Source organism: Astatotilapia calliptera, chromosome 8 (assembly GCF_964374335.1).
Source record: "Astatotilapia calliptera chromosome 8, fAstCal68.1, whole genome shotgun sequence".
In the NCBI taxonomy this organism is placed as follows: Eukaryota; Metazoa; Chordata; class Actinopteri; order Cichliformes; family Cichlidae; genus Astatotilapia; species Astatotilapia calliptera.
In genome coordinates, this window is record NC_137429.1 from 2544304 (window position 1) to 2572147 (window position 27844).

General features: G+C 40.4%; 2 protein-coding genes across 4 annotated transcripts; both read left to right on the forward strand.

Annotated features, from left to right (window-relative positions):
- The first annotated feature begins 4418 nt into the window (after nt 1–4418).
- Nucleotides 4419–15277, forward strand: LOC113027986 (uncharacterized). Of its 2 annotated transcripts, XM_026177878.2 has the most exons (6): nt 4419–4621; nt 10851–10996; nt 11072–11146; nt 13382–13925; nt 14042–14211; nt 14384–15277. In XM_026177878.2, the coding sequence occupies exons 1-6, from the start codon at nt 4501–4503 to the stop codon at nt 14915–14917; spliced, it is 1590 nt and encodes a 529-aa protein (XP_026033663.1). In that variant the 5' UTR covers nt 4419–4500; the 3' UTR covers nt 14918–15277. The 2 variants fall into 2 exon arrangements, with proteins under 2 accessions (XP_026033663.1, XP_026033662.1); XM_026177877.2 differs by having other exon boundaries at nt 10851–11146.
- A 3564-nt stretch (nt 15278–18841) lies between these two features.
- On the forward strand, nt 18842–27173 carry LOC113027983 (uncharacterized). Of its 2 annotated transcripts, none has more exons than XM_026177860.2 (4): nt 18842–19169; nt 20709–20795; nt 23616–23755; nt 24192–27173. In XM_026177860.2, the coding sequence occupies exons 1-4, from the start codon at nt 18988–18990 to the stop codon at nt 25640–25642; spliced, it is 1860 nt and encodes a 619-aa protein (XP_026033645.1). In that variant the 5' UTR covers nt 18842–18987; the 3' UTR covers nt 25643–27173. The 2 variants fall into 2 exon arrangements, with proteins under 2 accessions (XP_026033645.1, XP_026033646.1); XM_026177861.2 differs by lacking the exon at nt 18842–19169 and adding an exon at nt 19833–19974.
- Nucleotides 27174–27844: the final 671 nt, after the last annotated feature.

Consider the following 27844-nt stretch of genomic DNA (forward strand, 5'->3'; position numbering starts at 1 on the left):
AAGCAGATTTTTGCCTTTTTATTTGGTATGAAGAAGTTTAAACTCTTAAAGAAATCAGTCTGTAAAATAAGAAAGTACCAGCTGATCATTGCCTGGACTTTGATCTGTAATGAAAACAGAAACTTTTAGTTAATTCCCAGAATTTTACTTTTTCTTCTTTTTGCACAGTGGAAAAAATGCACATTTTCCCAGGATTCCTCCTGGATCAGAATGGGATTTTTAGGTGGTGACGATGCATGTAAGCACAATTACTCCACATACACTAAAGGCAATAAGAAGTCTATGCTATCTTACTTAACAAATCTCTCTTTCCTTGTTATTTCAGTCATTTCATGAAAAGAGGGGAGGGATTTAAAATATGTTCTTTTTTTTTTAGGGAAAGTGGTGCCAAATTGTTTTATATTTAGGAAAAACCCTCCTTACTTTATAGGCACAGTTTAGTTTGGAGGGGCAGAACTAGCTTTAGGAAGAAGGCGGTAAAGTGACCTCTGGCTCAGAGGAACTGGACGAGTCAGACTCTACTTTCTTAAGCAAAAAACGCAGTCCAAGCTGTAAAGCTTCTTTTAATCTTCACATTATGTTTGACACCTCTGATCTAGTAGATTTGTACTAGGGAGTAACATTGTTGGTGCACTACCTATCAGCAAACCGACAAATTGTAATTCTTTCATGACATTCAGGTGTGAGGATTGTGGCTTAAAGGGAATTTAAGACACTTTTTACGATGTTTGTTTTATTTCTTTAGTGATCATAAATGCAGTCAGGAGGGAGATTTTTCTGCAGATCATGAGTACATGTATTTTTATTTAATTTGAGAGCGTTGCAGAATGATGTGCCGGCACAGGGGTGGATCAGATATCTGGAACAGAAGTGTTGTGCAGCAACATCACAAACTCAGTCCTCACAGTTGGATTATCTGAGCTCACAGAGGATGTGTGGGTGTGTTTGTGTGTTGCTGGCGTGTTGGTGTGGTCCAACTCTGTAGCACAGAGTTATTACCTTTTCTTGGATTTCTTCTAATTTTCAGAAAACAGCCAGCAACATTTATTCCAGCATTTATTCTATTTCCTTTCCTGAGCCCGGTCGTGTGTGTGACTCTGTTTTTGAGGTGTCAGGGATAAGTTACATTTATGTGTTTATGCAGTAGCTGCCATTCATCTGTAAGGCGCTTTTTACTGGAGGTGAATAGGAGCTCAGTGTCAGAGCTGTGTTTGTAAAGATGTATTACATACAAGAAACATTGAAATATACCTTTGGTGGAGGAAATGAGTGGGATTTCTGCTATTATGTCCTTATTAAATGTGAAAACTGAAGCCCTGTGGGTATGTTTGTGCACACATGTAGCCTTTAGTCCGCAGACTGAGTAGAAACACTGGCTCTGCTTTAAGTTAAATGTGTGTGCTGAGTATCGACAGGTGGGCCTCTCTGGACTGTCCCATATACACTATTGTATAGAAACTCATTTTATATTCATTTTCCCAAGTGCAATGAAGAGTTTGTTTGCATGTGTGTGTTGTGTCTCAGTAACATGTAGCCATCCAGAAACATCTGCTCTCTTTTCACTCCGAGCCCTGCCTCCAGACCGCAGAGCATTTAGTTCAAAACGTTTCGCGTGACGAAAACCAAAATGCTCTCCGGCGGAGCGTTTAGACGACTGGCATCGACATTGGGGCAGGTTTTATTTTATTTTCCTGGTGGTGGTAAAATTGCACTATTTCTGGGAAATTTTATAACCTTTCTTTATATTATGCAATCTTTGTAAGATTATTTGTGCACTGACTTTATTTTTTAAAAGACTGTGGTTTAGCTGTGTGCCGTATTTTCCTCCTATCGCGCCCCTTTGAATGGACACTCGTCCCTCTATGGTCTCTACTCGACCTTTTCATGATTAAATGTTACTGTATAATATTTCTTGGCCTTTTGTTTGTTTTTGGTTTATTTGTAACAGACCATCCAGCCAGAGACAGTTTGGTGGATTGTGGAGATTTTTAGAGCGATGCACCAAAGGCAGACAGTGCGGAGAACTGTGCACGTGTCGAGCAGCTCCTCATTTCTTCATATTTCGCAAACATGTGGAAATATAGTGTACGAGGCAAAAAGAGTTTATACAAGTATAATTAGCTAGAAAATTAATGTGTCACCAGATTTATTCTTTTACAGTCTGAACTCTGAGGCAGCTTTCTGTTGTTTCTTTCTGGAATAATTCTCCAAACTTTAAAGGACATGTGTCTCCTTGGAAGCACAATATAAAGAAATGAGGGTTGGCTCAAGACTTTTGCACATCAGTTTATTTCATAGCAAAAGATCACACACTTGCAACAAAGTTTATAAACTCAGGAGTTCAATTATTCTCTTTTTTTTTTTTTAGCTATGCACCTGAGTTGGTTTCTTTCACAGCGTCACCAAACAGCAGGTAGCACTGAATCCTGACTGTATCTAAAAGATGGAAGTCGTACCCATGATGTCACTCGCTGTTTTTGGACTCTGCATTTTGAAGCCTAAATATTACTGATTTGGCTGCCACTGAATTAGGGTTCTTGGAGAAGTTATCATATTTAAGTGGTGTGTTAAATTAGCAGCCAGCGGTGGTGTTAATGTACAGACACAGTTACCTGGTGGTTTATTAGCAACAGACTAATAAAATACTATGAATTTCAGTCACCAAAACAGATTAATGAGCTTCTTTTGTGGTTATTATTTGTCTGATAATTCCATTAAAATGCTCCAGAAGGGACCAGCACCACATTTCAGTGAGGTGATGAATAGCAGACAGATGTGTCCTGTCACAGGCAGCTATAGCATAACACTGTCAGACCAGCCATGTCCCCAACTTTGAGTCTCACCATTATCCAGATCAGCACAGGCTGTCTCGCTCCCACCTTCAACACACAGCAGTCTTACCAGAGCAAAGTGGTCCACTGAGGATGCCACAGAACACCAGAGGAGCTCTGAGAGGATGCTTTTTACTGACTATACAGCACTATCATCCTGGACATCCCATCATCACATTTGCCTGTGATACAACGACTGACTCTGCCTACAGAGATTTTGAGATTGGAAAACAAAGGAGCAGCGGTGCAGACCTGGCCCCCTCTGCATCAGTGGTGCCAACCTTCAAATTCCTTGGTACCTTCATCTCCCTCAGCACGGCCAAACGTGTTTTCTGGCAAACGCTACAGACCACTGAGACCAAGAACAGAACACCAGCACCACAGTGACCCTCAAGACGCACCCAGGGACTCTGATCACAACCAAGACCAATATTCTAATTACTGAAACAAAAACCACTGTGAAACACATCATCAGTAATGCTCCTTCGCCTAGCATGATTGCATCTTACATCATTACCTTTATCTATTAGTTCACGCCCATTCATCTTAGAGATGTCACCTAAAGGAACAGTAAAGTATTTTTGTGCAGATATATTAATACTTTTAAACTAAGATTAATTGTGAAATTAATCTGGAATAGAAAAGTTATCCTGTTTAGAACTCGATTATATTACTTATTTAAAATTACAATAATAATAATAACATCGGATTCATGTTTTTGGTTTTTTGTTTTTTACTTTATTTATCACATTTTAGACATACAGTCAAGTAAAACAGGGATCACATAAAAGATGACATTGTGGTAGTACAATGAGGAACAGAAAGAGTGACAAGGACAGTGAGACAAAAGTGAGTACAAAAAATAAAATAAATTAAGGGGAACATAAATAAACAAAAGTTTGCAAGAGCCAAAATCAAGTTAGCAGTTTCAATTGGTTATAGATGTTAACAGTCTTGAGAGCCTTAGTGTTTTTTGATGAGGAGATTGTCCTTATATATTGTGCAAGTTCCATTTTTAATACAAGAAGTTCAGGCTTTCTGCCGAGGACTTTGCTTTTGTGTATATGAAATTTTGCCAAAAATAAAACCTAATTTATAAAGAAGAAAGCATCATTGTCCTTGTCTTTAAAATTATAATAGCCAAAGATAGCATCCTTATAGTACAGTTGAAGATTAGGGAGAACAGAGTCGGTAATAAACTTGTGGAAATCCTTCCAGAATTTACACGTAAATTTACACGACCAAAACAGATGAGAAACTGTTTCAGGTTGCTCTTGACAGAAGGTACAATTTACATTTATTTCAGCCATAAATTTGGACAAATATTGTTTGGTAGGGTAAAACTTATGAATCAACTTAAAGGAAATCTCTTTAATTTTGTTTGTCAAGAAAAACCTTTGTGGTAAAGTCCAAACTTTTTTCCATTTTTTTGCATCCTGAAAGAGAGATCTTAGTTTGGTATTTATAGACTTATGAGAGGAAAAGCAAACATTGCCAAGAGAAGAATGTATCGGATTCATGTTTACACGTCTCCAGTTATAACGCATGATGTCATCTGTAGACGCGGGACCCGAGCAGCAGTGACGTGTAAGTGTGCGACTGTGATCTTTTGTGCTGACTCCGAAGGAGCCTGCAGTTTATTGTGAAGCAGAAAATATCTGCGGACACCATGAATGGAGCGGATTATCTGCAGCAGCACAGCGCCGAGAGTCTGTCCTTCGAAGAGATGCAGCAGATTAACCCGCTCGGAGTCCATCAGCAGCAGAAAGACGAGGGCAGCCAAACCTCCGGTGAGAATAACGACAGATTTAATGTGGAGGAAACGGGCTAGCTGCTAACACACCAGACAGGGATGGCCGTGTGTGGTTTTTTTCTTTTCACTTCATTAAATCAGTTCACATTATCCTGGAACAGCTCGTAGGACACAAGTAACACCGGTGTGAGTTAAGGTTGGTTATGAGGAGGAGTGCAGCGATCCAATCTTTCCCAGTTTCCGATCTGCTTCAGGGTGGAGGGCTGATTCTGCATCTACAGCTGTGGTCACAGGTTTACATCCACTCATCATGGTCACGAATGTCACTGTCATATGGAGTTAGAGCTGGGCGATATGAGATTTTTTCACATCACGATATGTTTTTTTCATTTCAGGCGATAACGATATCTATCACGATATAAGCCAAATAACTATATTTGTAAGATTTAAATGTGCCGTTGCTCACAAGTAAAATGTGAAATAATCAGCAGCTTGTTTTTATTTAAATATTTATTTCCCATAATAAGTTCAACAGGGTTGATGTACTTAAGGAACATGAGACTTTTTCAGATAAATAAAGGCAAATATTGCAAACTACACAAAAGGCAGCCGCTAAAGCGTTTAAGTTTCAAAATAGAACAAACAAAACAGACTAAATTGTCAATTCCACTTAGAAACAAAATATTAATTCTAAAAATAAATCTTAGTTTGTTTTACAGAAGAACAGACAAAACTGACTAACTTTTGTCAATATCAAATAAACTGAGAACTAAAAGGAAATTCTCAATCTCTCCTTGTTGTATAGCTGAGCTTTTCAAACAGTTGTAACAGTTACTTTAGTCTGACAAAAGCCGAATGACGAATTAGCGCTTCCAGTCAGAGACTGAGGCTACGTCCACACGTACACGGGTATTTTTGAAAACGGAGATTTTCCGTTTTCGTTTTAAAAATAATCCCGTCCACACATAAAGGCAGAAATGAAGGAAAACGCTGCTATGAACATGCCAAAGCAGCAGGTGGCGCTAGATTCCTAACCGTGCAGAAATGTTGGCCAATCAGAAGTCTAGAAGCCTCGGTGGGAAAAAGTAAACAAAGCTGGGGCATAGAAGCAGAACCGAGTCGTATGTGTGGAGGGACAGTAACTGTGTGTATATGTAAGCATTTAAACACTGCAGAGAGTAGAATTAACAGTAACAGTATTGTAGAAATTCATTTCACCGAAACAATAACGTGGCGCACAGTGTGACGCATGCACCAGTTTATTGTATTTCCAGACTTGCTTTCGGCACAATTTACAGTGCACGCTACTCTGTTTTTTGTCAGACTTGAAATAGCCGAAATACCTTCACACTACGGAACTTCTATGGCTCTTCCGTTCGACAATCTCTCCGGCGTTGGAACCATCATCTGTTTTCTCTTCGGTCACGCTCGGTTGATTTTTCTAGTCGGCACACTCATTTCCTCCATTACCCGCTGGCTGCTTCCCAAACAAACACACGTGCGGCTTGGCACTTGTGCTGTACGTAACAAGTCACGCGACGTGACGCTGCGGCTGTGATTGGTTCGGCTCTGCGCTACTTAATTTGGATTGGCTGACCTTTTAAAAAAAAAAAAAAAAAAAAAGAGGACAAGAGCGGCGAGGTCTATCGCGATAGCTTAATTTCTCTATCGAGTAAAAGTTATATCGCGATACATATCGTTATCGTTCTATCGCCCAGCTCTATATGGAGTTTATCTGATCTTTTTGCAGCGTGGAATGATTGTATTTTTAATGCGTGTTTTTTTTCCCCTCTTCATCCACACAGGGTCAAAAATATACATACAGATTCAAATATAAACATAAAATCTAAACTTTTGGTTGGTTAAATGTCCCTTAACAAACTGCACTTCAGCTTTTTGTTGTTTTTGTATCCATCAACAAGCTTCTGGCATAATTCTGACTGAATATTTGACCACTCTTCCTGGCATAACTTTTGTTTTTAAATTGGTTCGTTCCTTGGCACAGATCAGCTCTTAAGTATAGTCCTCAAATAGGGTTGAGGTCGGAGCCACGTAAATCCAGATGTTTAATGCTAGCCTGCTTTATCCATTTCAAAACCAGTGATGTGTTTGGGATCGTTCTCCTGCGGAAACATCCAACCATGTCCAAGCTTGAACCATCAAGCTGTTGATCTGATGTGAAGTTGAGGGATTTGGAGGTAGTTTTCCTTCTTAATTATTCCATTCACGTTGTGTTATATACCAGTACCACTGGCAGGAAATGGGCCACAGCATGTTTGACAGTCAGTCTTCTTAGGTTTGAATTCTTCAGCTCGACTCTTGTATTTGTGACCAAACAGCTCAATCTTTGTGTCGTCTGACCACAAAAGTTTTCTCGAGAAGGCATTTGGCCCGTCCACGTGGGCAGCTGCACATTTCAGTTGAGCTTGAAGGTTTTGATTTTGGAGCAGAGGCTTCTTTGTTGGTCGGTACCCTGTAACCCTGGCTTCACTGTGGACAGTTGTGCTGGTGTTACAGTAGTTTCCAGTTCATGGCAGGTATGAGCCTCGATGTTTCCTGGGCTGTTCCTGAACATCCTAACCATAGTCCTCCTTTCTGAGTCTGACAGTTCTTCAAGACCAAAGTGGTGACACGTCTGAATAGTTTGTACTTGTGCGAGTGAATGTGAGTGCGAATGGTTGTCTGTCCCTGTGTGTTGGCCCTGTGACAGACTGGCGACCTGTCCAGGGTGTACCCCGCCTCTCGCCCTATGACAGCTGGGATAGGCTCCAGCGCCCCCCGCGAAGCTGAAAAGGATAAGCGGAAGCGAATGGATGGATCTCTGCAGATCCTTAAACATCCTGGTTTAAGCTGCAGCCTTAGGTCAGCTTCTACAGAGCACTGTTTACAAAAGGAGTCATCACAGCAATGGCTTCTTCCTCCAGGCTGGATGGACACTGAAATAACCCACTGTTCAGGCCATGTGCACATTGTACTACACAATTTGCACTTTTAAAATTAATATCTAAGGTTCATCAAGGTTGCACTCACCAGTATACAGACGTTTGTTATAGTTTGTATAGTTTTTTAAGACTTTCTGTTACTTGTATCCTCATATTTATGTTCTCCTTGTGAATATGTTGCTTATTTAAAATGGTTTCTTTTTGTATACAGAGAGCAAAGGGAACCAGAGTCAGATTCCTCATCTGTATGCACAAACTCGGCCAAATAAAGATGACTCTGAATCTGAACAGGCTTTGATCCTGACAACTTAAGACATACATTACAGCATCACTCATTAAAAGGCCAGAATCACCATGGTGTTCATGCCCTTGATGAGTGGATGGAAACTTCTGACCAGAACTGTAACCATAGCAGTGTTTTCTTCTGACTGAACACTCAAATTACTTTTTACTTGCTTTACAAGCCACATTCACACATTTACACACCACTTCTTACTGTGTGCCTTTGTGTGTCTGTGGAGCAGGGCATCAAATTAGCTCCACTTTTAAGGTGCAGCAGTCTAAGCACAGAAGCCCACGCGGTCTCTAAGGGCTGATTTGGATTTCTGTGGGGAGCTGGTGACGTAACCTACATAAGTGGCTGACATTTTTGCTGGCATTTACACTTGTGCTGGTGCATTATGGGTTAGTTGCAGTTTGTCCCGGTGTTTCATATGTAGTGCCAGCCAACAGAAATAAATAAAATACTGGGTCCTCACCTTTGTCAGAAAAACATGTTTTTCCCTCTAGTTTTCCCCCATTCTTTGTAGTTTCAGCATTCTCCTTCCAGGAATCTGCTGGTATTTGTGAGTCGTTATATTGATGCTGTAATTATTATTCCTTGTATCAAGACAGCGATTGTTATTCTCTCACTAATCAACAGTGCTGAACAGAACAACCACATTAGTTGGCAACTTTGACCTGACATGTAGTTACATTCCCCAGGAGGTGCATGTCAGGATTGCACACTTACACAGAGAGCAGAGACATCCTTCAGACGAGTCCTGTTTCTTCTTCTACTTTTATCTGCAGTGTCAATATTTCACTTCTGTCACTGCCCACAGCTCGTTGCCATAGGTGAGGGTAGCAGCATATCATAGGAGTGCACCAAACATAATGAGAAAGACAGGGAAGGTTATGAAAAAACCATTAGCAAATACACAAATAAAAGTTGTTGTTGTTTTGTTTGTTTTTGCAGTTTTCAGTTTACAAGTCAGGTCCATGCCAAATAGCGCTAATGGATATGTAACCATGACAATGTCATACAAAGAAAAAATGGACATGTTTCTCTTGAATTGGACTGAGTTGTAATTTATATGCAGTTTATTTTTCCTAACGTGTGACGTCTGTGTGTTCTTGATGGTTTTGCTTGTTTGTTTAAACTTCTTTTTTAATATGTAAGTGACCTCATTTCTTATGTTTGTTTGTTTTTATGCCTGTGAAGCTCTTTGAGCCTCTTTATGTGATTATGTATGAGGCAAATAAAAATGAATTGGACTGAATTGGATTTAGTGACCATTTGAATCTGTTTTTTTAAACGCACATATAATGCAAAACTGGGGGGAAAAAAACTAAACTAAACTGAGCAGTTAGCTCAGGTGATGAATACTGTATGTTAACATTCTTTATGTATTTATATCAGTATGTTAAATATATTTCCTGGGACGGAGTAGATTGCAGTCAGCTGTGTTCTGTCATCTTACCCCTCCCAGTTAAGTGTATAATCCTAGCTATCCGCCTATTAAGTCTGAGGTCATTAGTCATTTTTATTTTATTTTATTTTTATTATTTTTTATTTTTTCATTTTTATTTTTATTTATTTTTATTTTATTGTTTTTTAACTTTATTGCTATGTCTGGTTTTATTACTATGTGCATATTAGTATTGTACAGCACTTTGGTCTACCACGTGTGTTTTTAAAGTGCTACATAAATAAATAATTGATGATGATGATGATTTCAGAATCAGAATCAGAATCAGAATACTTTATTGATCCCTGGGGGAAATTATTTTTTGTTACAGTGCTCCATTTTAAACCAACATTAAGACAAGACAGACAATACGCTAACTAAGAATAGTACAATATATACATATATATACATACATACATACATACATAAGTTACTTATAAATAAATATTTGGAAAAGAAACATTTCCGGGTCCAAACTCCTCTTCAGGTCCCAAACAAACACTGAGAGATAAAAACTGTCTAAATTCTTTCATCTTTAATAAAATGATCCGTGTGGCTGCTCTGCAATAAAGTTTCAAATCCAGGCATCCACGAGAAACAGGATTTATGAAGTTTGAAGTTCTGAAAACATTCTGAAAAATTAAAAACATACAGCTCTGCTATCCAACATAAATGAAGACAGAAAACGAAACACCAGTGACGTTTGTAGGGTTGCTGAAGTTGGGCTAGCTGGTATATAATGTTGTGGTGGCTAGCTACAGAGCTATGGTTAGCATAATACAAACACACAGTGAAGCTGGAGGATGAACGCCAAATCTTTATCCCATCGATAAAAATTAAGATGAAGGTTCACGATTTTTAGGGACAAATGCAATCACATGGCAGGAGAAAGATGCTCTAATTGGACCAAACGTCACTCAGGAGATAATCCATTCAGAATTAGTCATTAATATACTGCTGCATGGTTTATATTACTCATAATTTAAAAAATCCCGATCCTCAGCTTCATGTACCCATTCAAATCTTTGTTGGCCTCAGAATTATTTTTTTCTAACCTGATCAAATATTTGATGCCTGGCAAACTGTGAGCTGCTGGGCTGTAGTTACACCGTGAGGTTTTAAAAACTGAGCTTTAAAACAAGTAATTTTGTAATGGTTTTGTAATTGATTCATTCTTTGCTGGAAGACATAATTACACATTATTCAATACAATATATATATTTATGAGTATAACATATATATCTAATTCCATGGCCTGTACCTTTAAATTATTATTTATATGATGGCTTTGAAGCAGGAATTCTCTTATAAACTCTGGTGAAGCAAAGTGAAAAAAAACCCAACTTGTTTCACTTTCACAAACTCCTTCATCCTGACAGCATTTCTTTTAAAACACTCACTGGAAGTACAATGATAAAGCATTTCTTTTATTGCAGGCTAAAAGTCGACTAGAAACACAAGCTTGCTAAAGATTTTCACTCATCTCAGTATAGTTTCATTCTTTCTTCTAATTTCTATCAGATTCCTAGAATACTCCAGTGCTACAATTGCCTTTATAATAATTTAACTCCATGTGTTTTGCTGTTTTCTGCAGAAGTTCAGCAGCTGCTGGAGATGAAAGAGGATCACCCTGAATGGAGCCTCGGTCTGGACCAGCAGGACCGAGAGTCTCTGCAGATAAAGGAGGAACAGGAAGAACTCTGGACCAATCAGGAGGGAGAGCAGCATAATGGATTGAAGGTGACTGATGTCACCACTTTCCCATTCACTATTGTTACTGTAAAGAGTGAAGATGATGATAAAGAGAAGTCTCAGTCTTTGCAGCTTCATCAAAGCCAAACTGAAGACAACAGTGAGATGGAGCCTCTGACCAGCAGCCCAGCTAAACAGGTAAAAACAGAGCCTGATGAAGAGGACTGTGGAGGACCAGAATCAGAAGGGAACCTTGATACACATATTTATTTACAACCAAAAACTGATGTAAAGGCTTCAGACTCTTCTGAGACTGAAGTGAGTAATGATGATGATGACTGGAAGGAGCCTGTATCAGATTCTGGACCTAAAACCAGACACAGTGATGATGTTTGGAAGGTGAGCAGGGAACTTGAGTCAGGCATAAAGAGTCAGGGGGCATTTAACATTTTAAACAAATCCTTTAGCTGCTCAGAGTGTGATAAAGAGTTTCTCCAAAGGCAGTCTCTTCAAAAACACATGACATGTCATTCAAAAATAATTATCCTCCAGCTCCAGCTTGGAAATTAAGAAATCTCATACAGTGAGGAAAAATGTAGAGTCTCAGAGGACAGACCACACCGAAGAGAAACCATTTGGCTGTAATGTTTGTGAAACAACTTTAAGACAGCGGTATAGTCTTGACAGAGACATGAGAGTTCACACAGGAGAGAAACCATTTGGTTGTGATATTTGTAGCAAAAGATTTTCATATTCACGAGATTTGAAAAGACACCAGAGTGTCCATACAGTAGAGAAACAATTTAGTTGTGGTGTTTGTTGTAAAAGATTCAAGCAGAAGATGCATTTCAAGGCTCACAGAAAAGTCCACACAGCAGAGAGGCCATTGGGTTATGAGCCATATAGCTGCGAGGTTTGTGGCAAAAGATTTAACCAAAACACTCATCTTAAGTCTCAAATAAGAATCCACACACGAGAGAAACTTTTCTGTTGTAAGATTTGTACAAAGAAATATAGACATTCTTCTACTTTCAATAAACACATAAAAATTCACACAGGAGAAAAACTGTTTAGATGTGATGTCTTTGGTAAGATATTTACTAATCACGAAAGTTTGAAGATTCACAAGATAGTCCATACTGGAGAGAAACCATATGGCTGTGGTGTTTGTGGCGAAGGATTCAACCGAGGAAGCAATCTGAAGAGACACATGCAACTTCATGTGGGAGAGAAACCATTTGGCTGTGAAGTGTGTGGGAAGAACTTTACATGATCTGAAAAACTGAAAAGACATGTGAAAGTTAATGTAAAAGAGAAACAGTTTGGTAGTGCAGAAATTTTTACGTGACAGGGAAGTCTGAGACACATGGGGACATGTTAATAATGTATTCCCAGTTGTTCACATTTCCATTATTTTGTACAATTAATTGCTACATAAATATAAAACAGTGATACTAGTTGTACTTGGGGTAATATACAATCTATCATTGGTAAATCAGTACTTATAGGTAAGAAATTAGACCTCAGTTAATTTATATCAGGAGAGATAGTTGGAGAAGATCACCTTTAGGACTTTCTGTTAGCTTCCTGGAAGTCATAATGATCAAGAAAGCCACTATAGGCTTTGGTGACTAAATGGGTCCAGGGCTTGCAAAATCGCTAGCCCGACGTCCCGGAGCTAGCGATATCTCCGGTCGGGCCACCAAAATCTGTCTCAGCCCCGCCCGTTGGGTTATCATATAGCCCAACGGTCGGGGCTGAGAAAGATTTTGGTGGCCCGACCGGAGATATCGCTAGCTCCGGGACGTCGGGCTAGCGATTTTGCGAGCCCTGCGGGTCAAAGACAAGACTTTTACAAGTTAGAGTGAGCCTTAATCCCACTGTGAAATGTATCTATTTCTGTGTTTACCTTTTAAAAGAATTTGTTTGACATGATTTGAGTTGAAGCAAACTTTCTTGGGAATATAATTTTATTTTGCACACAAACAGTTTTTGGCCTTGGATACTCTGCTATATATAGTTTTAAATAAGGTTTAATGTACTTAAACTTGGAATATAATTTTATTAATTATATGACCAACAATGTGAAACTGTATATAGTTTTTTTTGTTGCCTTATGCCCCTGTTACACAGGCCTAGAGACCAGTTGACTATCATCCTGCCAACCACTGGTCGCTAGGGTAAAATGTGTAATCCCCGACTGCTTGGCAAGTGGTTGCTGGCTGTCACGAGCTAAAATTAATGGCAAAGAGGTGTATTGTGTTGCACCAAAAACCTCATAGCGATTGCTTTGGTTGCTAGCAGATTGTTACCCATAGTTTGCATGGACACAGACACTCTGCAGACACTCAATAACTACTTGCCGAGCGGTCAGCGGGACTGGTTGGTGACCTTGAGAGCTTTTAATCACTTGACCTCTAACTGTAAATGCAGGTGTGCCGACAGCGCCAACAAGTCTACAGCCAGTCACCAAACATGATGCAAAAAAACGTGTCAAGATTCAGCATCCCGCCAATGGAAAGGAGGACTGCACGTAGATCCATGAAAGGAAGAGGGAGATGGCAGAAGTGCCTGCCTGCCAGTTCCAGTTCGGACATCACTCTTGCAACCTCTCAATACCAGAAGGACTCGGACGAAAACAGTGACCCCTCGCTGTCACTCATTGCCAACATGCCACACACAATGCTGGAGCCGGGCTCGTCAGCCAGCCTGCACGGACGTGTTGGCCACAGAGTTGTGACCGGGGAGCCAGAGTTGGAGATAGAGGATGAAAAGCCAATGGTGTCACATTGGCCCGGGGTCAAGAAGAGGATCCGGATGGAGCCAGAGGCGACTCTCTCGCCCGAACAGGAAGACCACCTCGTAGAGTGGTTTGCAGCTCACCCGTTCTTCTACGACCAGACAGCACGCGACTTCAAGGACAAGCGCAGGCGAGAGCAGCTGCTGGATCAGAAGGCCGAGGAGCTAGGAGTTACCGGTGAGCTATGTCTCTGTAATTTCTGTTGATGCTCAGTATCTTAAAACACTCTAACGTTTTTTATCTTTTTTTAAACGGGACATTTATGTTTGTGTTTTTTTTTCGACTGTGCTCAGGGAACTTCCTCTGGGGGTGGTTCCGCAACATGCGGACCGTCTATGGTAAACTAAGGAAGAAGAAGAATGAGCAAGCAACACGACCACTGACAGCCAGGCAGCGGTGGACTTCAGATATGTTCAAATTCTTGGACAAGCACATGACCATCCGCAGGAGCAGCCTGGGAAAGGTAGAGTAATATGCCCTTTTGTTTGTTTGTTTTTTTCTCCCTTGTAGCTGCTCTGTTTAATGGCGTTTCAGGGGAAGTAGTTAAGCAAAAGTAAATGTGCTATAAAATGTCTGCACTTGCCTTGTATGCATTTGATATTTATGTTAATGTTTGTTTGCTTGTGTTTAAAAAGCTTCAAGGGGCACAGTCCACCAATACCGGAGTGGAAGAGGAGGAGGAGGAAGAGGAAGAAGAAGAAGGAGACGAAGAGCCTGCGAGGTCATCAAGTCGTCCTGGGTCTCCGTCTCCTGTTCCCTCCAGTCAAACCCCAAAGTTAAAGGGCAAGAAGGCCAAGCTCGCCAGCCGCTGCGTCAACAAGGCAGTTCTTCAAATCCCAAACAGCATGTCCTCACTGCAGACGGCTATGAGGTCCCTGCAGGTAGCTATGGAGTCCCTGCAGGCGGCCGTTGGGGGGTTGAGCAACAACCGAGTCATGTACTGTCAATACCTGAGCACCGAGGTGGGCATGCTCACAGAGGAACAGTGGTCAATGTTTCAGCAGGAGACTATGGGGATGCTTATTCGTTTCCGTACTGCCCGTCAGCAGCGGCAGCAGTCCGCAGTTCCAGTCCTCCTCCCTCCGGGCTCCATGGAGTCGATTCCAGGCCCGAGCAGCACTCTGCTCAGTAGTTCCTATTTCCAGTCCCGGCCAGCACCGCCCCAGTAGCCTCTGTCCCAGCAAATTAATTTTTTTATTGAATTTGTGAACTATTTCACAATTTATTTACTGATCATAGTTGAGTGTTTATGTTAATAAACAATCATGTTTCACTGGTACTTACTTCTTGATTCCTTGTATCACAGTAGTAAAACTTGTGCCTTACAGCTGCAAGACATTTTAATTGGCGCAAATTTTACTTTGAGGCGGAGAGTCTCAGTTTCTTGTCGGTGTTATGTGTAAACTTGAAAAATAGAAAAAGCAGATGTTTCTCATTATATTGTACTTTATACATGGACCATTGTGACCTTTAAATTCTTATATTCTAAATTTGAAATTAAAATTTCAATTTCTTTTCATGTGAGTGAACTATCTTGTATTTTGTATTTATTACACTGGGATATAGGGATACCAAAAAAGCTAAAAATAATTGCCTTATTCATTCAAATCTCTCCACAGCCACAAGTTAGCCTACCAGGTTAGAGCTCCAGCAGTGTTATAGTCATGCTTCAGGTAGACTCGCTGCCTTTTGTCATCATGACTTCCTGCTACGAATATCTTGCATGACTGCCTCGTCTCTCCAGGCTTTGGGGATAATGTGTTTGGCATTTTCCTCATGATCCAGGACTGAACACAACATTTAGACACATGCGGACACAATCAAACTGATGACATTTGGCATTTGTTGAAGTTCTGTGGAGAGACAACAGAAGCTGTGGCCAAGTATCTCTTTTTTGTTTTCCACTATATTTATGCTTGACGAAAGTTGGTAGCTAAGGATTCTCTGGTGAACTGTCAAGCATTGACTGTCAGTACTCCGCACTCCATCAAGTGCCAAACTTCTTACTCACCTCCTGTCAACTGTCAAGGGTGCCTGGCATAGACGTGACACCATCTTCAGGGTGTCTACAGTGGCACCACAGAACAACACCAGAAATGGCGCTATACTAACCACAGACAGAAGACTAGAGTGCGTTAGCTGCTGGTAGTCACCAGGTACTGGGAGGTCGGTGCCATTTTGATGCCAGGTTAAAAGGACAGCTGCAGTTAGAAGATGTCTTTGTCAGGCAGACGATCTGCAGAAGCATGTGATACATGGCAGACTTAATTCTCAGGGATTAAACAAAGACAACCCTCTCCAATTCTGCCATCAAGTTTTCTTATTGAACTACTGAATTCAGCATGTTACCAATGCCTGAGGACAGCCATTACTACATTAAGGATGGAGAGTAAAGAGACATAATGAGATCTGAATTGTCCGGCAAGGTGAGTAGGACTGGAGTTGCTCTGAGGATCCTGCTACATATACCCAGTCTGGGTTGATCTCCCACCCACCAGGTGCTGATCACTGAAGAGTAGTTACCTGCCAATTGGTAGGGGAGGTCCACAACCAGCAACCAATCTGAGTCGATTCAGTTGCACAACCAGTCGCCAACCACCTAGCAAATGAAAATATGAACTTCACTTGATTTAGTGGTTGCTGGAGGTCATGAGTATTTGGGGCTGCCCACAGGTCTCTACACCTGTGTGACTGAAGCATTAATTTATCGGCAGCACTCGTGCTTACCTGCATTGTCAACCACCGAAGACACAATTTAAGAAGGAATATTAAAACACAAACTCGACATATTAGAAAGCCTTTCTGGCAGAAAACCCTCAGGTTTGATTTCTGCAGAAGGCAGCAGCTGTTTTGGGCTAAACCGAACACAGTGAGTGGGATATTTAATAAAGTTTAATAAAAATGCAATACTTGTTTCATTATGGATATAAATCAGCAGCACCTTAGGTAAAGCTTTACCAGTACCAGTATGTTGGATGTATCTGCTGAACCAGTGCTTATTTTGGGCATCAGGTTCACCTGGGAACAGTTTTAAACTCTGAACGACATAGTTTAGTGAGCAGAACTCGATATCAGATTAATTCAGTGGTGTATTTCAATGTTGTTAAAATTTAGTTTATAAAATTTTGATGACATGTTTTTTTTTTTCATTTTGAAGATTTTTCATGAGCATTGTAATTTAAATGGCAAAAGCAGTGTAATTCCTCCAGCTGACTGAATGTATTTGTTAGCAACTGGGTAATCAGTCATGTATGTGTAATGTCAAAGAGTATGATTATGACTGTGGAGGACCAGAGCTCCCAACAAAAAATAAATAAAAGACTAAAACAAACAACTTAATTTGCCTTTAAAACAAAGAGTGCTAAAATAAAAGTAGGCATGAATTAACACGTAAAATGTGACCAGTTGATATTTCTCTTGTATTTGCTTTTTGTGTTTATTTCTCAGTTTGCTGTCCCTTGCAATGTTCATTTAGATAGATCTGTTTCATTTCTTTGTTTCTTGAAACATTTACGTCTGTCTTCTTTTTGTGATGATGAAATGTAAACTAGACCCATTTAAATTCTTAACTGTTGAGCAACTAAAATTCTTTATGAAGCAAAAATTCAAAATGTGTATATCATGTTGTTGAATGCATTTTCTTTCATAAAACAACATTAAATACTTGACCTGTGTTTTGTAGTCACCAGTCTTCTTCTTTAATGGCTTTGTTTGTTTGTTAGGAGCTGCTGTATGGAGCTGATAAAAACTCCACAGGATACCTTTCAATAGAAGAGGTAATGCCTCCTTTCCCCCCAGCTGTTTTGAAACAATGTAAACATTTTCAAAAAGCAATGTTACTGATATCAACATTTAATGTGTTTTGTTTTTGAACTAGTTCAAGTTTTGAGGCTTTAAACTCTTTGCAAATGGCCTCATTCTAATTTTATTTACATGTTGTATTCCAACATTTGGAAACAAGTTTAAATAAAAAAAGTGGGTAGAAGAGGAACTGCATACTTTATAAACAGTGTTTCATTATATCTAATTTTATTAAATGGATGCTCAGTATAGTTACATGCACAGACCTGTTACAGGACACATCTTCAGAGGAAGATTTGAATATTTAAGATTAAAAATAGTATCCACCGGATTGTTTTTTTTTTTTAATGCTCAAATTTGTATTTTGAAGAAATAAAACTGCTTCTTTTGGGGTGTTTTTATTCTTTAATAAAGAAAATACATTTTTAAAAGTAATGACTGTGAAAATAAATTACGATTTAAGATAAACCGTTTTATTAAACAGCTAAGGATGCAGCAAAAGTAAAACAATAATTGTTTTTTTTACATTATGCATCTTAAATGTGTTCTTGTATTTTTTTGTGCGCTGTGCACATTTCACACAGTGCGTTATACTGTATATAAAAGACAAATAACCACATGTGTTATATAACCATATGTGTTTACTGTATGTTAATAACTGTATTTGCGTTTTTATTGTTCTTAATATGGACGTTAAAATGCTTTGTCCCTGTGTAATGTCTTGTTGTTGTTTTTTACATTAAAAAAACTTTTAAAAAACTGTAAGTGCGAATAACCTTTAATCACGCACAATGTTAAACCACAATTAGAACACATGTGCTGTGTGTGTGCTTAAGTAGTTCCATGTCATACTACTCGATATATTGAAACGACATAATGTATTCTGTATCCACTACATACAAATACATAAAATATTATTCTACAAATGTGTTGTACAGTAAATGGTAAATGGCCTGCTTTTGTATAGCGCTTTACTTAGTCGCTAAGGACCCCAAAGCTCTTAACACTACATTCAGTCACACACTGGTGATGGCAGCTACATTGTAGCCACAGCCACCCTGGGGCGCACTGACGAGGCGAGGCTGCCGGACACTGGCGCCACCGGGCCCCCTGAACTGTACTTGACCATGAAAACATTCCTCTCACCATCGTCTTTTTGATGTGCATCCTCATGCATCCCACTGAGGAAACCGTTTCGCCAGCAGACACTAGGTAGGAACCTTCTGCTGGTTCTCCGGTGTTGCTAGGGGGAACAAAATACAGATCGGGTTGATCATCAAAGAAAGGTCGGCTCTGTGTTCGTGTGGACCCTCCTGATGGAGGGGTTGTGTTGTCCCTGTAGAACCGCCGCTGGAGCTGGATAATCGCTTTGTTTGGAAAGCCGAAGCCTGGAAAACAAACTGAGGATGAAGAATCATTTTTAAGAGGAAGAAAAGCGATGGAGCTGCAGACCTCACCGTCAGAGCAGCGAAAATACAAAGACGCAAAACTAATCCTGGAAAGGACGCCTCAGGGAAGCACCAGGGTAGATCTCGGGCTTGCTTACTCCAGGTGGGCTGCACTGAAGAGGGACAGATGCTTCCAGACTGACGCTGAACTGGCCGCCTTTCTGCTGGACTGGTAATTTAAACTACCTGTGTGATTAAAAATAGGGTGTAGGCATCAAAATAAGATCAACAACAGGATCAAATTAACCGAATAATGTAAAATTAATATCTGCGCGCATTGGTTGGGATTGATTCAATCATCAGTTTATTCAAATTATTTAAATGCTTAAATACTGCACGGAAATGATGAAGCAAAAGTGTCAGCTAGTCCTTTAACACCTGTGCTGCTACATGATTGGACTGATATTTATGTCCCAAACACACATGAATGTGACTGGTTTGCTTGCTGGTTAGAGATGGATAGAAAGGAGCCTGCAGAGGCACGCACACACACACACACACACACACACACACACACACACACACACACACACACACACACACACACACACACACACACACACACACACACAGTCACAGTCGCTCACTCAGCCCATCAGTCAAGCTGACCTGCATCCTGCAGCACAGACTGCAGGAGAGCGAAGCATCTGCCCGTATGTTCACATGTAACGCTGGGCCTAAATCTCGGTAGTATGTATGAAAATTTCACACAAATCTATGTGTCATTTCTACTTTATTACCTGAACAACAACCACATCTACGAGTATGCTTTGCTTGCCTGCTCCCTTTTTCTCAGACGGCTGCTCGAGCAGATGGATCCGCATGTTTGATTTACAGCAGATGGCCTCCACGACTCAACCCTCGCCAAGGATTGCTCTCTCCTCCCAGTCTCGAACCTGGAGATTTGCATGTGTTCGCCACAATACTGCTGAGCTGCTCTACACTGTGGATCCTACTGTTCAGAATTATAATTAAAAGTAAATAGATAAAAAGATATTAAATTATATGTAAAACAAACAAAAGAAAAGTACTAACAGTTACATTTTGTTAGAAAATGAGACATATGTGCAGTGATTTATTGAAACATGTGCAAGCATATATAGAAATGCAGGATATGAGGCAGAAACAGTTTACAAGTGAATATTTGGTGTGAGCACCTTTATTCTACAACACAGACTCAGTGTTTCCTTATTTATTAATATAGAAGCAAGGTGTTTCATTTTTTTAATAGTACCAGCTGTCTGCTGCTGCTACACGGAGAATGACCTCCAACTCTGACCGAACTTCTTGAAATAGAAAAGGGTCAGATAAACAAACTGCTGTTTGCAGGGTCGTGCTTGTTATCAGGAGCACTCTTTTCATTTGCCGATGGCCTGAAGGTCATTGTGGCCTGCAGTGATCAGACTATGTGCTGTGGGTGAGGGGCTCAGCGTTGGCACGATGCTGGGTTTGAATTCACCGGCCAGCCGGAGCCTTTCTCTCTATTCTCTTCTTTTGCTTCTCCCCACAGTCCACAGACATGCATGTTAGGTTAACCTCTGATTCTAAATTATGCTCAGGTGTGAATGTAGCCTTGCAACCTGGCAGTCTCTCTAACACGTATCCCGATTTTCACCCTATTATGGCTGGGTTAGGTCACAGCTGGTATTTCCGTGTTATGCAGATGAGTCGTGTAGCTCTTGAAACTCTTAATTTGCTTTTGTTTTTGCAGTTACGAGAGCAGAGTCACAACATCAAGTTCCATGAATGGAAAACCTCCATCAGTCTCTCAATGTGAGGATTCTAGAGGGACAGAAAGGTGAGTCATCGCTCTGAAATAGCTCCTGTCATGTCACACATGTGTGAAAGCACAACCGTGGGCGATGTGCTTCATTCATAAACTGTGCATATGAATGTCTCACGCACAAATCTCTGGGTCATTAACATGTTTTGGTTTTTTGTGTACCTACAAATGATGCAGGGCTGAGTTTCTCAAACTAAGATTAATAGCAATCATGTTCATTTAGTTGTCTTTACAAGTTTTTAAACAATGTAAACAAGAAAGCTGGGAACAGGATGAATTAAACAAATGACTGAGGTCAACCATTCAAAGGAACAGACGGTGCAAGAGAGGTGAAGAAGACAGGGCAGGCAGGGTGGATTGGGTGGAGACGAGTGTCGGGGTGATTTGTGACAGATGGCAGTGAGATCTGATGGTTTGGAGATGGTGTGTCCTTCAAGCCGGGTAGAAAGAGATTGAAGTGTGCATCATTTTATTGGAGCCTTCTGTCCAGGCCACTAAAATCATCACAGGAGTTAGAAGTGAAACGATCAATAGGGGAGTTACCATTAACAGGTGGGGCTGATAGGATTTGACCTGCAGGGCTACTCAGGTCGCTTCATTTCAGGGTTAGCAGGGAAGACACCTGGACGATTTTGAGGTAGTTAATACTGGACGAGTCCTCTCACCCACATCAGCTGAACTCTGCAATATCTACTGGGTAAGACTCAAAGGATCAGAGATTAGGACTTTTTATTCACAGAACCAAAATCAACTTCCTGTATAAAGGTTTTGTGGGCCTGCGAGGCCGAGCTGATGTTGAGTCCATCAGAGTGACAGTGCAGAGTTAGAGAGGCGAGGCTGAGATGGTTTGGAGAGGTGAAGAGGAGGGAGAGTGGATATTTTGCACAAAGGATGTCAAAAATGGAGCTGCCAGACAAGAAGGAAAAGAGGAAGACCTCAGAGAAGATTTGTGGATGCAGTGAAGGAGCAACATGTAGTGGGTTAGTGAAACAGAAAAAGGATGCTGGCACAGGATGGGATGGAGGCAGATGATGCACTGTGGTGAACCCTAAAGGGAGCAGACAAATTAAGAAGAAGAAATCAAATTAAATATAATGAACTCCGAAGTCTGCTCTTTGTCACATATTCTGAGAGGCAACCCTGTCTCTACCAGAGGAAGAGAGATAAATGGGTTAGCAAAGTATGTCAAGCTTAAAGTCAGAGGATCCACAAAGGTTGCTGTCTCTTTATGTGGCTGGATCACCACGGCAACCTGGTCTGAACGTGTAACTTTCCCTTCAGCAGGTTCAGAGTTTGAGTGTAAAACCATCACGTTTTATTTATAATGTGCTCTAAGTGTAATATACAGTTAGGTTTTAGACAGTGGCACTTTTAAAAATATATATATTGGGGGCTTTTCAGCCTTGATTGCAGTCGGACAGTGGAGAGAGAAAATGGGAAAGTTGGGAGAATGACCGGGGAAGACGCACAGTTAATGGTCTCAGGGTAGATTGGAGATACATCGTCCTCAAAAACCTCACTTTCTTGTGGGTCCCCCAGGGGTCCATTCTTGGCCCAGTCCTTCTTTCAATTTACATGCTCCCTATGGGTTCATTAAAAAAAAAAACATGACATCTCTTTCCATTGTTATGCAGACGACTCACAGGTTTACCAGCCACTGAAACATGAATTTGTGAGTCCTCTGAAGGTTTCACTAGATTGTTTGGAGGACGTTAAGGCTTTAAACTTTCTTAACTTGAATGAACAGAAAACAGAGGTGATTGTGTTTGGTCCCTGTGACCACTACTACACTGGCCCTTTAGAAATTTATTTAAAAAAGAGGAGTGATTTTTGTCTGTAATCTAACGTTTGATAAACAGATTAATGCTGTAATCAAGACGAGTTTCTTTCATCTCCAGCTACTTGCAAAAGTGACGCCATTCCTCTGTTTCAGAGACTTTGAAAGAGATGTCGATGCCTTCATTTCATCTCGCCTCGACTTTTGTAGTAGTCTTTAATCAGTTAGCCGTCTGCAGCTGGTCCAAAACACTGCAGCACAGTTAATAACTGGCACACACAAGCGAGGCCACATATCTCCCATACTAGCATCCTTACACTGGTTGCCAGTTAGATTTCGATTGGATTTTAAGATTTTATTATTTGTTTTTTAAGGCGTTGCACAGGTTAGCACCCTCATACCTTTCTGATCTCTGCGGATCAAATGTTCCTAGCTGTCCCGAGGTCCAGTTTAAAGCACAGAGGAGACCGGGCCTTTGCTGTGACTGCCCCCTTCACATCAGGACCTCCCCAACCTCAGACACTTTCAAAACCCGTCTGAAAACCCACTTTTATTCCTTGGCTTTTACATCAGAATGAGTTTGTACTACTTTTATTTGTCTTATTTACTCAAACGTTCTCATTTTATCCTCCTTTTTCTTGTTTTTATTTCTTTTGATTATCTTAAATGTATGGCACCTTAGTCAACAGTTGTTGTTTTAAATGTGCTACTGTATATAAATACATTTGGCTTTGACTTTGACTTTGATGCAGAGGCTCGAATCTAGTCAGTCTTAGGTCAAGTGAAAGAGAAACTCTTTTTCACTGTTTGACTTAAAATCCGCTCTCTTGGTGTGCAGAAGTACTTATGGACCTAACTGTGGATCTTAAGCTCAGACATATTTAGTCTCTCACAAATAAATCCAGTCAATTGGACATGTGACCCCATTGTACAGAGTTGTGGTACACACTTGTATACTGCATATATATTTTGCACCAGTGATGAGTTAGTTACATTCATGCCTAAGGTTTGCCAATTGTAAGAAATACTAATATTAATGATTGATATTCATGTTTCAGGCAGCTGTATTCAAAAGTACAAAGCGGAGTGTCTGAAATAGAAAATCTTCGCCCTGATGAGCCCAGAGATGACATTTTTGTGTCTCCCACACTGGTCAAATCAGAAGAATCAGCGCAGATACACACCAGGAAAAGTCTGGGTAAAAGACGCACACATTTGTTTGCCTTCATTTTAGACTATAAGCATAGAAAAAATGTACATTTTTGGTAAAACAGTAAAATGTTACAAAACTGCATGAAATTGTAATTAAATTAATCTGTAACTGCATTATCTTTACCCCAGTTTTTCCAGTCGTGATAGTAGATGTGGTCTGGTATACTGACAAAGAAGCAGTCTTTTTACATTCTAGACTGTGGCGAGTAAATGCAGTCCTCCAGCCACAGAGACACCTTAGATACACCTCAGACATTAATAGAGAAAGACGTGTCAGAGTTCATAGTCATTATTGTCTAAATAGCGTAAAGGCAGACAAATGCTTGTCCATGAAATGTTTGCTCCTTAAAATATTATTAAACTCCAGAGAATCTCTGCTAATGTTTTAAATATTAAATGTATGCATGTTTTTGTTGTTTTAGTTTTCCCTTCAGAGGACGAGCAGGTCGAGCAGGACCAGAAGGACTCAGTCCTGCTCCACATTAAGGAGGAACAGGAGGAACTCTTGACCAGTCAGGATGGAGAGCAGCTTAACGGTCTACAGGAGGCTGATAACGCCACACTTCCATTCTCTCATGTTGTTGTGAAGAGTGAAGATGAAGAAGAGAAACCTCCGTGCACACAGCTTCTTCATAGCCAAACCGAAGACAACGCAGAGGCAGAGAGGCGTCAAATCAGCTGCTCAACAAAAATAAAAACAGAAACTGACAGAGAGGACAGTGAAGTAGCAGAGCCAGCTGGGAACCCGGAGTCAAATAACCTGTTACAGCAAAACACCAATGCAAAGACTTTTACCTCTGGTGAAACTGAAGTCAGTATTGGTGCTGATGATGAGGATGATGACACAGATGATTGGCAGGAGCCTTTGTCGGATTCTGGATCTGAAACTGAAGAAAGTGACAGTGACTGTAAGAAGGGCAGGGCCAAAGCCTTCATCTGCTCTGAGTGTGGTAAATGGTTTCAGTACAAGTGGTCTCTTCAGAGACACGTGACACGCCATTCAGGAAAAGCCTCTTTGGGCAGCTTCACCAATAAGAAATGTTTTCCAGTGAAGCAAACTGCAGATTTACAGATCAAAGTCCACACAGGAGAGAAACCATTTGGCTGCAGTCTTTGTGAACAAAGGTTTAGAGATCAGTATAATCTTAAAAGGCACATGAGAATCCACACAGGAGAGAAACCGTTTGGCTGTGGCATTTGTGGTAAAAGATTTAATGGCGAGGGAAATCTGAAAATACACAAAAGAGTTCACACAGGAGAAAAACCATTTGGATGTGGTGTTTGTGGTAGAAAATTTAAGCAGAAGTCACATTTTAAGAAACACATCATGGTTCACACTGAAGAAAGACCTTTTAGTTGTGATGTGTGTGGGAAAGGATTTAAATGGAGGATCCACATGAAGACTCACAGGAGAATCCACACAGATGAGAAACTGTTTGGTTGTGACGTTTGTGGTCGAAGATATAACTGTGAAAGAAATCTTAAGATACACATGAGAGGCCACTCAGACGAAAGACCGTTCGGTTGTGACATTTGTGGTAGGAGGTTTAACTGCAACAGAAATCTTAAGATACACAAGAAGGTCCACACGGGGGAGAGACCATTCGCCTGCGGTGTTTGTGGTAAGAGGTTTTCACAGGTAGGGGCTCGGAACAGGCACAGGAGCGTCCACACTGAAGAGAAACCATTTGCTTGTGATTTGTGTGGACAGAAATTTAACCGAGAGGGTAATCTTGAAAGGCACAAGAGGGTTCATACGGGAGAGAAACCATTTGGCTGTGACATTTGTGGACAAAAATTTACCCGCGAGGGAAGCCTAAAGAGACATATGAGGAACAAGGCAATAAACCATTTGCATACAGTGAAAGATTAACTGTGATCTCATGACTTAATGTTACATTACTAATACACTGCTCAAAAAAACTTAAGGAACAAGGATCAATATTTATACTCATATGAACTATGTAGTGTGTGAGGAATGAAAGAGTGCCTGAAAATCAAAGTGACATAATTTTGCTGCAGCAACTCAAAATGATGCTCAGTCGTTTGTACGTTCCGCACGTGCTTTTATACATGCCAGAGGTCTGTGCGTCCCTCCAGGGATACGCCTCCCCAGACCACCGCTGAACCAGTCATGCTGGACGATGTTACAGGCAGCATAGCGTTCTCCACAGCTTCTCCAGACCCTTTCACATCAGTCACATGTCCTCATGGTGAACCTGCTCTCATCTGTGAAAAGCACAGGGTGTCAGCTGGTTCTTTGTTTGATCAGACATTCACACCTGCTGTGACCTGCTGGAGGTCATTTTGTATCTCTGGCAGTGCTCATCCTGTTTCTCCTTGCACAAAGGTGCAGATCTTATTTCTGTCCCTGTCCAGGTCTCTGTACTGGTAGACACGTATTAATGTGCCATCTTGGAGGAGTTGGAGTACCTGTGCAACTTTTGTAGGATCTAGGTTTTGCCTCATGCTACCAGTAGTGTAAGGGTATTTGTTCACTGTGGTGCAATTTTATTCACCAATTTTTCCCAGTTCTGAATGTCACACCCCTCTGCAGCAGCAGTAATCAGTAACTGTTTGCCCCTAACAAGGTGTGACTAAAGACATGCCTGAGGTTGGCTGTTGGGCTCTCCTGGCTGTCATTTTTTACCAGAGAATATTTAGTCATTTAAAATAAAACCAAAGTTTGTACAAACTCTGGTGTCAGTCTGTTGTGGGCTTGTTTAAAGGCTCTGAGTGGTCATACATCAGCATCATGTTGTTATTATGGATGCATTTTGAATAATGACCTGAGTGTTTTGTACTGTGACCTTTAGTGTTGTGGAGACGTTAGTTCACTTTTGGTGGACCATGTGGTACTGGTATGTAATGTGTGGTATTAATGCTGTTTAAGTGATCTTTGTGGACAAAGGCATAGCTAAGGCTGGCTAGACCCCATCATGCTCTCATTTTAGTCATTAAAAATAAAACCTGGTTGTCGATGGTCTTTATTTATGTGAAGGAAAACATAAAGTATAATGAAGTAAATTGTAAATATGGTTCCACATTTTTATACTCTTGCAGTCTGCACTGTCCTCTTTTGTATCCTGCGTTCGGGAAGGTGACCTCTTTAAATGTCTCTCTTCATATCATAATGAATTTAAATTTTTTTTTATAATTTATTAACACCTGGATTTTTGGATGTTCTAATCTGTCTGCACATTCACAACGCGTCGTATATATCTGTGTTTTTGTCAGGAATCGAGTTCAGCTTCATTTTAACTTTAACAGACTGAAAACCAAAAAGGGCGGGCGATGTGACCTCAGGATTAGTCAGTGAACTAGCAACAACACTGCTAAAGACACAAACAGAAATAACTTATTGCTCAGTGTTGTGGAAAAATAAACTGAGAGTTGAAACCAAACTGTCTTTCTGAGATTTATTGATGAAATCTTTGGAAAAGGATAAACACAGCACGAACGCGTTTCATGACAGCTCCTTTGTACTTGCAGTCTTTCCATGTTTACTTGATAAGAAAGCCTCAAAACGTGTATCATGACCTTGAACACAGCTGACTGCAAGTTTCGTTTCATCATTGTATGAACCGGTTAAATAAGATTAAATGCAAAGTTCCCATTACATTTCCATCTTTTTGGATGAAATCACTTCACTCTTTTAGTAATTTTTTTTTTTTAAAGTAAGGTAAGAAACAGTAACATTTAATATTAAAACTTTGAGAAACGATGCTTACATGAGTGAAATAGCCTTACCCATTTTGTAGGGCATAGGTGTTCTAATGGATACTAGAAGCAGATTGATCCAAATATCAGTAGTATCAAAACCATTGGTACTGATATCAGATCAATAGTAGCAATGTAGGATACTTTATTTCCATCCTTCAGGTATTTATTTGGGCCAATGTTCGAACCTCGCTTCGGGAGGAGAAAAAAAGCAACAGAGCACAAATACTGCCAAGGAAGTACAACAAGTTCAGTTTTTATTAAAGAGAGGTAGCCTATCAAACACATCGGTGCTGTCACAGAAACACTCTGAGATTAGTTATTCTAGAAATAAGGAAACTAAAACTGACAAACC

Bases quoted from the DNA above. Each gene is read 5' to 3' on its own strand.
- LOC113027986 (XM_026177877.2), top strand. From the start codon at position 4,501: ATGAATGGAGCGGATTATCTGCAGCAGCACAGCGCCGAGAGTCTGTCC. The intron at 4,622-10,850 runs GTGAGAATAACG...TGTTTTCTGCAG, and splicing joins CGAGGGCAGCCAAACCTCCG to AAGTTCAGCAGCTGCTGGAG. The intron at 13,926-14,041 runs GTGAGCTATGTC...GACTGTGCTCAG, and splicing joins CGAGGAGCTAGGAGTTACCG to GGAACTTCCTCTGGGGGTGG.
- LOC113027983 (XM_026177860.2), top strand. From the start codon at position 18,988: ATGGAGCTGCAGACCTCACCGTCAGAGCAGCGAAAATACAAAGACGCA. The intron at 20,796-23,615 runs GTGAGTCATCGC...TTCATGTTTCAG, and splicing joins GATTCTAGAGGGACAGAAAG to GCAGCTGTATTCAAAAGTAC. The intron at 23,756-24,191 runs GTAAAAGACGCA...TTGTTGTTTTAG, and splicing joins ACACACCAGGAAAAGTCTGG to TTTTCCCTTCAGAGGACGAG.